The 12,833-nt window shown below is 41.2% G+C and overlaps 1 protein-coding gene and 1 long non-coding RNA gene across 6 annotated transcripts in view; one reads left to right on the top strand and one right to left on the bottom strand.

Moving 5' to 3' along the window:
* Positions 1–1,391, bottom strand: part of LOC119255497 (uncharacterized) — a 17,867-nt gene extending 16,476 nt beyond the window's left edge. For all 3 annotated transcript variants that reach the window (XR_008553484.1, XR_008553483.1, XR_008553482.1), the window contains exons 1-2: positions 1,315–1,391; positions 216–336 (exon numbers count right to left, since the gene is read on the bottom strand). This is a non-coding gene — a long non-coding RNA (uncharacterized LOC119255497). The remainder of the gene's footprint in view (positions 1–215; positions 337–1,314) is intronic.
* Positions 1,170–12,833, top strand: LOC119255496 (vitamin D 25-hydroxylase). 3 transcript variants are annotated; one of them, XM_037522707.2, is made up of 6 exons: positions 1,170–1,376; positions 4,221–4,362; positions 7,111–7,743; positions 8,333–8,662; positions 10,159–10,361; positions 12,012–12,833. In XM_037522707.2, the coding sequence occupies exons 1-5, from the start codon at positions 1,347–1,349 to the stop codon at positions 10,332–10,334; spliced, it is 1,311 nt and encodes a 436-aa protein (XP_037378604.1). In that variant the 5' UTR covers positions 1,170–1,346; the 3' UTR covers positions 10,335–10,361; positions 12,012–12,833. The 3 variants fall into 3 exon arrangements, with proteins under 3 accessions (XP_037378604.1, XP_054555365.1, XP_037378606.1); XM_054699390.1 differs by lacking the exon at positions 12,012–12,833 and adding an exon at positions 11,804–11,961 and having other exon boundaries at positions 1,316–1,376; XM_037522709.2 differs by lacking the exon at positions 1,170–1,376 and adding an exon at positions 2,005–2,063.

Raw genomic sequence — 12,833 nt, 5'->3', positions numbered from 1 at the left:
GCCCTAAGCTAATGAGGACCATAACACTTGCTCCTGCGTAATCATAATTGGAGGGCAGCTGTTAAAAGACCCCATGGCCAAGAAGCCTGTGTTGCAAGGAATTACCCAATAGCAAACAGGAATAGAAACAAACAGCAAATGGGAATTTCCAAATAAGCAATCAGTTGCTTAATTCTAGATAGTGGGGGCAGAAAGTATTAATAACACCTACATACCTGGGACCGCCATGTGGTAACCACTTTGAGAAGACCAGAGAGGAGTGAAGATAGGTTGATAACTCAGGTTGCCAAAATATTGTGTAATCACGATTCTTAAGGGATCCCACGCCAAAAGAGCCTTAAGAAGGAAAGAACAAATGAGTAAAACAGAACAAAATAGTAAGATTTTCTTTTTATTGGGGGGGGGTGTCAATTCTCTAATGGTGATTCTGTAAGTTATCAGGTACAGCTGAAGCTTGCAGCTCCCGATTATCTCTCCAGTTTTCCTATCTAAAATAAGCAGATCTGGGCCTCCTTGGTGGCACAAGGGTTAAGATGCAACCCATGAAGCAATCGCAGCCACTGCAGCTCGAGTTTGATCCCCGCCAGGGAGCTACCCACATGGCACAGCAGACCTCTCCTGTCTCGCCCGCTGCTCCCCTCAGCAGTGTACTTCAGTCAGTCTGCCTGTTCTGTTCCCCACTCTGTCTCTGGTGAATCCTCTCACCCCCTCACCCTTACCCCCCATATCTCTGACCTGTACTCCGGCTCTTGTATGCATAAATAAATAATTCTTTAAAAAAATAAAATAAAACAAGCAGATCTGATTCCTAAAAACACAATCTTGGAAGGGGTGGGGGGGGAGGCCGGGGACCGCAGAGGGGCAAGATCTGCCTAACTCCTGATGTCAACCCCTTTGAAGAGGGCTCTGAGCTTGGTGTCCTGCCAGGCTGGCGCTTTCCTAAAGCTGAGCCCAGCCCTAAAAGAGGGCAACCGCCTCCTCACAGGGGCTGTGAGCCAAAGTCCGGAGGCAGTTCCAGGAGGCCAAGAGCCCAGCGCTCAGCCAAAGGCCAAGGAACGGGGCGGGACCTCCGGACAAGCAGCCGGAGAGCGCGGGGCGCGGCCCTTGAGCGATCCGAGGCGCAGGGCGTTGGGGTCTGGGCGCCCCAGGCCATGCGGGTCCCTCGCGGGGCTGAAGCCTGCGTCTGGGCGCTCGGCGGCGCGCTCTCCCTGCTGCTCTTCGCGCTGCTGGTCCGCCAGCTGCTGAAGCAGCGGCGCCCGGCGGGCTTCCCCCCGGGGCCGTCGGGGCTGCCACTTCTCGGCAACATCTACTCACTGGCCGCCTCAGCCGAGCTCCCCCACGTCTACATGAGAAAGCAGAGCCAGGTGTACGGCGAGGTACCGCCCGGCGGGCCGCAGGCTGGGAGGGCCGTCGGGGGGCTGACTACCGGCCCTGCTCGAGAGGCTAGGACGCCCCTCCCTGCGCCGGCGGGCTGCCGGGAACCCGCCCCCCTCAGGCTGGGAGAAGAACCGGACGCCGCGCCCCAGGGGAATAGCCCTGCCCCCGTCCACCTCCCCGCCCCCCCCCCCCCCCCCCCCCCCCCCCCCCCCCCCCCCCCACCCCGTCCCCCCCCCGTCCACCCCCCCCCCCCCCCCTCCCCCCCCCCGTCCCCCTCCCCCTCCCCCCTCCCCCCCCCCCCTCACCCCTCCCCCCCCCACCACCTCCCCCTCCCCCCACCACCTCCCCCCCCTCCCCCCTCCCCTGCTCCCCCCAGCTGGGAGCCCCAAGCCCAGATCGCGTTTCCAGGGGCATTGAGTGGGGTAGGCCCCGAAGCCTAAGAGCGCTCCTGCGCCTGCGCAGTGGGACCCAGGCCCCCATGAGCCTACTCTGTGGGAAGAGTCCCGGGCTGAGTTTCTCAGCTTTGCGGGGCTCCATGTGGTTTGGGGGGTAGGTTCCAACGCGGGCGGTTCCTCAGGAAAATGAGGTCCGAATACAGGATCTAGTTAATGGTCCCTAGGACTTGCTTAGATGTTTGCATTTGAGGAATGCTGGTCTAGCGTTTGCTGTGAGGATTAGAAACCCAGGTGATGACCCCAAGAGTGGGCTCTGGGAAATGGTGAAAGAGAATGAATTAGTAACTAAAAGTTGGTATGGAGGCCTACATTGCTGAGGGAGCAATGTCGTCCTTGCTGGCAGGAGAGTCCTTCACAGTGAACGCTGTCACATGTGGACTCTATTTGTTTTTAAAGAGTTACTTATGCATACAAGAGCTGGGATACAGCCAGAGGTGTGGGGGGGGGTTGAGAGGATTCACCAGAGACAGAGTGGGGAACAGGACAGACAGACTGACTGAAATACACTGCTGAGGGGAGCAGAGGGCGAGACAGGAGAGGTCTGCCATGCCATGTGGGTAGCTCCCTGGCTGGGGATTGAACTTGTGCTGCAGTGGCTGCAGACAGCTTCATAGTTTGTGTCTTAACCCCTTGTGGCTCCAGGGAGGCCCTCCACTACTACTATGAAAAATGAAAGCGTCCCATCTTTGCTCAGCTAGTAGTCACTCTCTTTGTACTAAAACTTTCATTGCCACTTTTGACTTATACCACTGCCTGCCGCAAGCAGTTTTCAGATCGCTCCCTCATCTCCTTTGGTCCCTTTCAGTGGTCCAATAATAAATTGACATGAGAGAGATAAGCAAGAGAAAACACAAATTTAATTTCTTGTGCAGAGAGATCCATAAGATATGGAATATAGGGAATGGCCAAAACAGCCTGTTTATCTCGCTTTTAGACAAAGGAGCAATAATTCTGTGAGGAATAGACAGGACAAAGAAATTCTTGAAAGTTTTGGTTTGGATAACAATTTAGTGAACTCAGCCGAGTTTGTTTACAGTTTCCGGTTCTTGTCTCTCATGGTAAGGATGTCTCTTTGTCTCTGTGCAAGAACTCCCTGGGCTTCTTATACTTGGATGTTTGCTTTCTTCTTCATATTAGGGTAATTTTCAGTAATTATTTCCATATATATATATTTAAAGTTCACTTTTTTAAGATTTATTTATTTATGCGTACAAGAGCTGGGGTACAAGCCAGAGGTGTCGGGGGGTGAGAGGATTCACCAGAAACAGTGGGGAACAGAACAGGCAGACTAACTGAAACACACTGCTGAGGGGAGCAGCAGGCGAGACAGGAGAGGTCTGCTGCGCTATGTGGGTTGCTCCCTGGCCAGCCAGGGATAGAACTTGTGCTGCAGTGGCTGCAGATAGATTCATAGGTTGTGTCCCAACCCCTTGTGCCACCAGGGAGGCCCTCAAATATAATTTTCTGGCCCTTCTCTTCTTCTAGAACCCCTATAATATGAATAATGTTCCTTTTGATGTTTCCCAGACGTCTCTGAGGGTGTCTTCATTTTTTTTTCCGACTCTTTGTCATTTTGCTGCTCTGTCTAGGTGATTTTTATTACTTTTTTTTCTCCCCAACTCACTTAATTTGTTCCTGAGTTATCCAGTTTACTCTTGAATACCTTTATTGCATTTTTTAGTTCTATTATTATATTCTTCAGTTCTATGACTTCTGTCTGGAGTTTCCTTAATTCTTCTAGTTTACCCATTCTTCTCCCAAAAATCACTGGTTAACCATTATTTTGAACTTGTCCTCAAGTAGTTGTTCATCTCTGTTTCTTTAGGCTCTTTTTCCAGTTTTGTTTGGCTATTTCATTTAAGGTACTTCTAAGCCCCATTTTTTCCTGATTCTCTGGGTTTACTTCTGTGTTCTAGGTGACACTACTACCTCCTCTAGCACTGAGAGCTTCATCTCTTTTTATAAAGAGTTTTTATCTTATTTATTCATACAAGAACTGGGGTATAGGCCAGAGGTGCAGGGGATGAGAGGATTCACCAGAGAAAGAGTGGGGAGCAGAACAGATGGATCCACTGAAATACACTGCTGAGGGGAACAGTGGGTGAAACAGGAGAGGTCTGCTGTGTCATGTGGGTTAGCTCCCTCGCTGGGGTTTGAACTTATGCCCAGTGGCTGGTGATAGCTTGATAGCGCTGCAACTTTGACCCCTGCACCACCATGGAGGTCCGTTGAGAGCTTCATCTTTTGCAGGTATTCTTGCATGGCATCTTGTAGTTTTAGAGATGCCTTACCATTTGTACTTTGTGCCCACACTATGGGTTTCTTCCTTAACAAGATATTTCTTCATACATTTTTCCATTTAACCTTGTTTATCTTTTCTTTTCAAAGATCTTCAGTTTAGATCTTGGAGGCATATCAACTGTGGTTCTAAATGGCTATGATGTAGTAAAGGAATGCCTTGTTCATCAAAGTGAAATTTTTGCAGATAGACCATGCCTTCCTTTATTCATGAAGATGACAAAAATGGGAGGTATGTTTATTTTCACCTGTTTCATGATTTACTAAGTCATTTTCAATCACATTTCCTATTTTATGAATACCTTAGTACATGTTGTTTGAGTTCTGCTATACTGATTAATAGGAATTAAGATTATAGAACTTAATATTTGAGGAACTTCCAGAATGAACTGCAGTCATATTTTCAACTTCTATATGCTAATACTATTTTTGTCCTATTTAACACTATAAATAGTGTTTCAGAGAATTAGCATTTAATATATTTGTAAGTTTTGTGAAACAAGTTAGGAGTAGACTTAAGTGAACACACAATTGAATAAAAAGTGTCTTTTGAAATCACTCTTGAGTATTTGGTGAAATTTTTACTATCGTTTTGCTTATAAGCTTGTAGATCTTAAAGTACCCCTTTCTTAACTACTAATCAATAAAATGTAAATAATGTGGGGTTTGTATAAAGAACTAGGATTCTGTATGGTTTAATATTGATCAATGTCAGATGATTCTATATTCAACAAGAGAGAAAGGCTAAAAGGCAACAAAATTGGTGAGAAGAAAACAGCAACAGAAAGGCTAATAGATAATTGAAGTCAGATACAGTGCTTTTAAAACTTAATAGCATAAGAGTTTTTACAATAATGATGTCTAAAATTCTTCAATTTTGTGAGAGACTCACACTTAATTTTCAAGAAAAACTAATATTTTGCTTACATAGACTAAAAATAAAGACATTGATTGAAAAGAAATATAACTAAAATTAACCAAATATCAACTCACAAAGCAAACCAACTAACACATAGAAAACACCAGTTTTAAAGGTCAAATTCTTAGACCAGTGTATAATCATGCTTGAAAGCAGTGATGCAAAGTAAAAAACAAATCCAAACTCTTAACTATTCTTCTAATTTAATAGTAATTAGGCAAAGTAATTATACCACAATTGTAATATAAGACCTTTAAAGAAATTAGGAAAATAGAAATCTGGGCCACCATCAACCCACTATTTGAATGGGAAAAAGTTGCCCACGTATTGGGCTTAGCCTAACCATAATATAGTTTAGCCAGAGTAGGGTTATCACAAGGCTCCGCTATACTTTGTTGTACATGTAATGCACTAGCATAGATTTCTCTGGGATTTATTCTCTTCTCAGTACCTTTGCATTAACTTCCATCAACAGTGATCCTTCCCTGGATAGCTGTTTGACTTACATCCTCATTTTGGTACCTTCTCAGTGAGGTGTTCCCTGATCACCCTATATCTCCTTCCTTACTATATAATGTGTTGGTATCTCTTTACTGCTGTGTAAGGTCCATGAGAGTAGGGCCTCTTTTGTTCGCTGATATATCCTTGACACTTGAGCACTGCCTAGATTGTAGAAGCTACTTCCTGAATTAATGCTGAATGAGTATTGTTGAGCGAATGATCATCTGGGGGTGTAGAAAAGAGTGTAGACTATAAGAGCGTAGCATATGAGATTACTACATACCTCTAAAGACCACCTTATATATGGTTAACTTTTCAACTAACTCCGTACTAAAGCATTGTTGCATAAAAATTTTTGGAAGAAATTACATAGGTACCTGATATAAACAAGAATACATGGCATTTGTCATCAAAGTTAAATCTATGTGCCAGCTATCAATGAAATTTCAGGTGAAGTACATGTTATATAAAATATATGTCCTAAGATGGTGTCTTCTGCCTGATAGTTAATGGAAAAGAAAATATTCCATGGTAGCCACATCAGAACAGCAGAGTATATACTATGAAGACTCTGAAATTTAAGACAAGCAGTATTAACACTAGAAGTTTGAGCTGCATGTTTGCCCTTTGTCTTACCTTGAGCTGCTGCTACTTTAAAAATACCACAAACCAAAGAAAAAAACCACAAACTAAGTGGCTTAAATAACATACAATGCCCACAGTATTGGAGTCTGAGAAAACCAAGATTAAGGTGCTAGCAGATCTAGTGTCTGGGGAAAGCCTGCTTCTTGGCTTATAGAGAGCTACCTTCACCCCATGTTCTTTTGTGACTGAGAGCATCACTTTTCTCCATCTCTGCTTATAAGAGCACTAATCCCATTCATGATGTCCCTATCCTTAAGAACTAACTACATCTTAAAGGCTTCACCTCCTAATACCATCATATGGGGAATTAGACGTCAACATATGGATTGTGTGGGGACACAAACATTCAGTTCATAGTTTACTCTTTTTGGCTTGAGTATTTCCATTACATGGATACCTCTTTCAGGCCATGCTTGCATGCCTTTAATAAGAGGGCATCTGTTCACTTAAATCTTCTCTTAAAAGCAGAAAATTTCTAATCCTAGGATGATGATTTTTTAGGTGTTTAGTCCAAGATAAAATATTGACCATAGAATGTGCAGTCATTTGTCTTCTGTAAAGTAGGTTTATAATAAAAATGGGATTAGAAAGTCACTTGGGCGTAGTTCACCCAGGTTGGATTACACAAGGTTGTTGAGGTTCTTGTGATGGAAGTATTTCAGGTCTTTTCTGGATGTCTAAAATGAGAAGTAGATAAACTTTATTTGTTCATAATATTCTATTGCTGATGAGTAGCAGGTAGAACAAGATTAAGAATAAAGCTTAACCCAACAGGTCCAGTATTAATTTTATGGAAAGAAAATTTGGAAAAGAGTGACTAAACATGCTTATTTTTTTTTAACCCCACAGTTTTTTAGCTATAGATATGGGGATGTAGGAATGATAAAAATATTTTTAATACCTCTTTTTCTCCAGGCTTACTCAATTCCAGATATGGCCGAGGATGGGTTGATCACAGAAGGTTGGCTGTAAACAGCTTTCGCTATTTTGGATGTGGCCAAAAGTCTTTTGAATCTAAAATCTTAGAAGAAACCAAATTTTTCATCGATGCCATTGAAACATACAATGGTAGACCTTTTGACCTTAAACAGTTAACAACAAATGCTGTTTCAAACATAACCAATCTGATCATTTTTGGAGAACGATTCACTTATGAAGACACTGATTTTCAGCACATGATTGAGTTATTTAGTGAAAATGTGGAACTAGCTGCCAGTGCCTCGGTCTTCCTGTATAATGCCTTTCCGTGGATTGGCATCTTACCTTTTGGAAAACATCAACAGCTGTTTAGAAATGCAGCTGTGGTCTATGATTTTCTCTCCGGACTTATTGAAAAAGCTTCTGTAAACAGACAGCCTCAGTTACCTCAGCATTTTGTTGATGCTTATTTAGATGAGATGGATCAAGGTAAAAATGACCCATCATCTACTTTCTCCAAAGAAAACCTTATTTTCTCTGTGGGTGAACTCATCATTGCTGGAACCGAAACTACAACCAATGTGCTACGGTGGGCGATTCTTTTTATGGCCCTTTACCCTAACATTCAAGGTGAGGACTTCTTTGACCTCAACGTCTGTCTTTACATGTAGAGCTCACACATATTTTACTGTCTTTGACCAAGTACAGAATTTTTTTTAAAGATTTATTTGTTTATACATACAAGAGCTGCGGTACAGGCCAGAGATGTAGGGGGTGAGAGGATTCACCAGAGACAGAGCAGGGAACAAAACAGGCAGACTGACTGAAATACACTACTGAGGGGAGCAGCGGGGGAGACAGGAGAGGTCTGCCTCACCATGGGGGTTTTTCCCTGGCTGGCCGGGGATTGAACTCATGCTGCAGAGGCAGATTGCTTCATAGTGCAGTGCTTAATCCCTTGTGCCACCAGTGAGGCCCTACTTTTGTAATTTTTAATGTGTTTTTTACAACAAAGTTACTCAGAGCATTGGGGTACAGGTAGTACAAGATATATGGCATATATTTAAATCGAATTCCCAGATAATGAAAAATCTGAATCTGTGTGTATGCATACCCTGTTGACTTATTGTAGATTATCCTTTGTTTTATTCCAAAGAGAAATTACTTTAGATATAATTCTAAGAATTGCATAATAACTTGAGCACTTTTTCTCTGACAGGACAAGTTCAGAAAGAGATTGATTTAATTATGGGCCCAAGTGGGAAGCCTTCTTGGGACGACAAATGCAAAATGCCTTACACTGAGGCAGTTTTGCACGAAGTTTTAAGATTCTGTAATATTGTGCCATTAGGGATTTTCCATGCAACCTCTGAAGATGCAGTTGTACGTGGTTATACCATTCCTAAAGGCACAACAGTAATTACAAATCTTTATTCTGTACACTTTGATGAAAAATACTGGAGAAATCCAGAAATATTCTATCCTGAGCGATTTCTGGACAGCAGTGGATATTTTGCCAAGAAGGAAGCTTTGGTTCCTTTTTCTCTAGGTAAGAGAAATTTCCAGAGCATAATATAAGGACAAAGTATAATGTTGATTCATCATGTATAACATCTTAATCTTAAGCATTTGTGCTGTAGAATTAAATAATCCAACTCTGAAAACATAGTTTTGATTCTTTTAAGAGAGAATGACTTAGTTAGAGTTACTACTTGTATCAACTCAAAGTAAGAACTTATCAACTGCCGCGGACCAGCACAGCAGTGAATGATGAGGCCGTCTCAGGGTTGAGAGACTGCGCAGGGTGGTCAGGGATTCGGCTGAAGAAATGACAAACAGACACACTTCAAGAGAGAGTGTAAATCTGAGTGTGACTTTATTTAAGTTAGTTGCCAGTATATATACAGGAGCAGTGAATGGATTTAGCTTATTGCTGAGTGGTTTACATCTGGACCTAGCCTTTTTCTTAAGGAGATAATCCATTAGTTTTGTTTTTAAGCTATATGATTGTATTTTTTGTTTTACTAGCTACTTTTTCACTTAAACTATATTTTAATTATTACAGGGTTTAGTAACGTTTCATTTGAGTCAGGCTTGTATTAAGGATTTCATATGATTTTTTAATTAACAACAAATGACCTTTATAGAAGAAAGAAGGAAGTTTTAGAAAGACAATGAAGGGATAAAATTTGTAGTTCTAGAAAGACGAGATAAGGTTTTAGCTCCTGGTAGTCGTAATCCTTTGATAGGCTTCTGTCTTATCCATGTCTTCAGGGAACTTTGATGTACTCCCCTGCCTCGGGGAGTTTTTTGCTGTTCTCCCCCTGCTCGCTGGTTCCTTGCCCAGCCAGACCTAGGGATCTTGGTGATAGCCATTAGCCCTAAAGGTCACTGCAGGGGCAGGTGCAGCAATCAACTAAAGAGAAACTGTTAAGAAGCTCTGGCTTCATCTAAAGCTTTTTTGCTTGGGGATTTTTAACTTGTAATCAAAACTGATAGAACTCAAAGTCAGTAACAATAACATTATCAATTCCCAGAGAGGAGAGTGACATGTAATTTTAAGTAAAACTAGAGTCTATAGTTCTCACACTTTATTTTACTTTGGCTGCAAAAATGTTGCATCTGCTATGAAAAAGTACACAGATCACAGGAACTTATGGAAAATGAGTTCTTCTTCTTTCACTGGAGGATACACATTTAGTTCATTGAAATGAGCTTCTCCTGGATCTATAGAAAAAAAGTCACACCTCAAATTAGATCTTTCATGACATATCTTGGGCACTGTGGCAATATGCAAGGGAATTGGAGGATGGGACTATAAAGCTTAACAAAAGTCCATGGCTTGACTGACAGAAGAAGGTAAAGAAATGGGTCTGGGAGCTGGAGTGATAGTTTCTGTTCTTTGGGGTTTAAGAAAATCCTGTAATATGCATAGCTTCTAACTTTCTTTAAATACCAGATTTCATGAATGGAATCCGATTAGACATTAATTTTGATAAATATTGTGGACTTGTAGAAACTATGATGTCTGCTTTTTCTATTTAGGGAGAAGACATTGTCTTGGAGAACAGCTGGCTCGGATGGAAATGTTCCTGTTTTTTACAGCATTGCTTCAGCGGTTTTACTTGCATTTCCCTCATGAACTGGTTCCAAATCTGAAACCCAGGTTGGGAATGACGTTGCAACCTCAGCCCTACCTCATTTGTGCAGAAAGACGCTGAAAGTGCATGAATGTCTTGTGGAACAAGGTGATGTGTTTACCTTACCCCTGAACCTTATTTAATCTAATAGGTATATTATAATCTAATAAGTATGTTCAGACAAAACTCACAGCATCATAACTAAATTAAAACAGTGTGTCTTTAAAAACATATTAAGTCAGGGGCCTCCCTGGTGGTGCAAGGGGTTAAGACACAGCACTATGAAGCTATGCGCAGCCCCAGCCAGGGGGGTGACCCACATGGCACAGCAGACCTCTCCTGCTTTGCCCACTGCTCCCCTCAGCAGTGTATTTCAGTCAATCTGCCTATTCTGTTTCCCACTCTATCTCTGGTGAATCCTTTCACCACCCCACACCTCTGGCCTGTACACCAATTCTTGTATGCATAAATTAATAAATCTTATCTTAAGAGCCATGGATGCCCTAAGGGGGTCCTGACTTTTTAGCCAGTTGTTGAGCATCAGGTATCCCTTAGTCCTTGACTACATCTTGCCCCTGTCCAGGGAGGCTTTGCTTCCAGATGCAGGTGTTGTCATTAATAGATTTTGTGGTACTCGTTTGGTTTAATAACAGACTAAAGAAATTAGAAACCAAAATAAGTTTGGACAAAATGAGTTTGGACTACTGATGCACTTTATTCATGGTGATAAATGGCAGAAATATCTATATATTTAATGTAGAGCCTATCAGAGCTTTTAGATCTGGTTTCCTGATATGTCATCATAAGAATTATGCCATTTTTTCTATAAAAAGGGTCCTTATAACCTCTTGAGTATCCATTCTCATAGCAGTTCTGTAGATTAGAAATTACAATAATTTACTTAAAATGACACATGTCTATTAATTCTTTAAAGGCACAGATATTTCCACCAGTATCATTTTTTCCCAAAACTAGTCATAGGACTTAAAAAGTAAATTCTTTTATCTTTTAGAGATCTCTAGGTATTTCCTTGGAGTACTGTTTTATTTTTTAAAAAATAATATTCAGATCATAAGAACATGCTTTAGAGCGAGGGTAACTATATAAATTGGGGCACTTGAAAGTGAGAGGGTGCTATTAATCATTATGCCAGGGAAATAAGTACAAACCGTGACTGTCCTGAACAAATTGGTATTATATTCACCCATTTATAGTTATTTTACCTAAAGTTGTAAGTTAAGGGTTCATACTCTTATAACTTAGATCATGAATAATTTCAGCCTCAGACTAAATGCACATAATGGATTTGACCTTAATTTGACATCATCTGTTGAAGATTTTCACATTTCTGTGTAAGAAATCAGGATTCTTTACATCTTTGATATATTAAAATTTTCCAGTTGCAAGGGGAAAAAATCTTGTGCCAATTTACTTAAATAATAAAGAAGAGATTTACAAGTAGGGTGGCAGTTTTAGAGTTGGTATGAACTAGATGTATCATGCTGTATCAAAGATCCTGTTTCTTCCCATTCCTCAATTTTGCCTTTCAGATTATACCCACTTTATCTTAAGTCCAGCATAGAAGCACATGTGCTTTTCCCACCTTCATGTAAATAGAATGAGCTTGGACTGTTTCTAGAAGAGTATGGGAGCTTTTCAGATAGACCTCCAAAACTGCTCTTTGTGTCCCAGAGTTCCCTTAGCTATATACCCATTCATTAAAGCTATGTCTTGTGATTGAAATTTTGATTCATTTAGGCCTGACTACTAGAGCCCATGATGGAACTGACTTCCAAGTTGGGGGAAAGTTATAAACATGTAAGCAAAAAAAAAAAGGATAGCTATGAAGAAAAGAGGAAGTCCTGACAAAAAGACCAGTTACAATATCTGCCTCTGTCCTCTGACTACCTGCTCAGCCAAGAAACTTCAAGCTACCTCCCTGACTCTTGACAAATGAACTCATTCATGTTGTTCCTTGATATTTGCTCTTCCTTAGAGACAGAAAATCTCTCATTCATGTCCTTCCTGCTTACTATCATATCTCCTACAAGTGCCTAAGTTGAACTCAACAGACTGGGTTCTGGAGGATTCGTGAGGAAAACAACTTAGTTAATTGGAGTAAATTATAAGCAAAAATGGGAATCTTTATTTAGCTCTTGAATATTAGTAACACGATTACTTCTAGCATGGTTAAGAATTCCATAAGCCTATATAGAGTGCAGAATATGTTCTTTATTTCCTTTACCTTATATTTAAGAAAATGTTTACTTTTTTCCTTAAGTTAATGCCAGCATGGCAAAAATTATGAAAGATGTAGAAGAGTTTAATCTTATATAATATGCTTATTTTATAACCAAGGAAATAGGGGTCCTGACAGGGGAAGTGATTTCTCTAGTTCACAGCAGTAGCAGGATCCTTTTCATCCCACTTTCTTCTTACACCTAATAATTTACACTATGCTTTACAGTTTACAGGGTTGTTTTTCAAATATTGCCAACTCTTGAATTTATGGAACCAATTGACTATGGTAAAAATAAAATATTGCACTTTTGAAAAAATACAAATTAACATGAACTAGTA

Source organism: Talpa occidentalis, unplaced genomic scaffold (genome assembly GCF_014898055.3).
Source record: "Talpa occidentalis isolate TD23 unplaced genomic scaffold, MPIMG_talOcc4v2.1 talOcc4.3, whole genome shotgun sequence".
Classification (NCBI taxonomy): Eukaryota; Metazoa; Chordata; class Mammalia; order Eulipotyphla; family Talpidae; genus Talpa; species Talpa occidentalis.
This window is presented reverse-complemented; position numbering and strand designations above follow the sequence as displayed.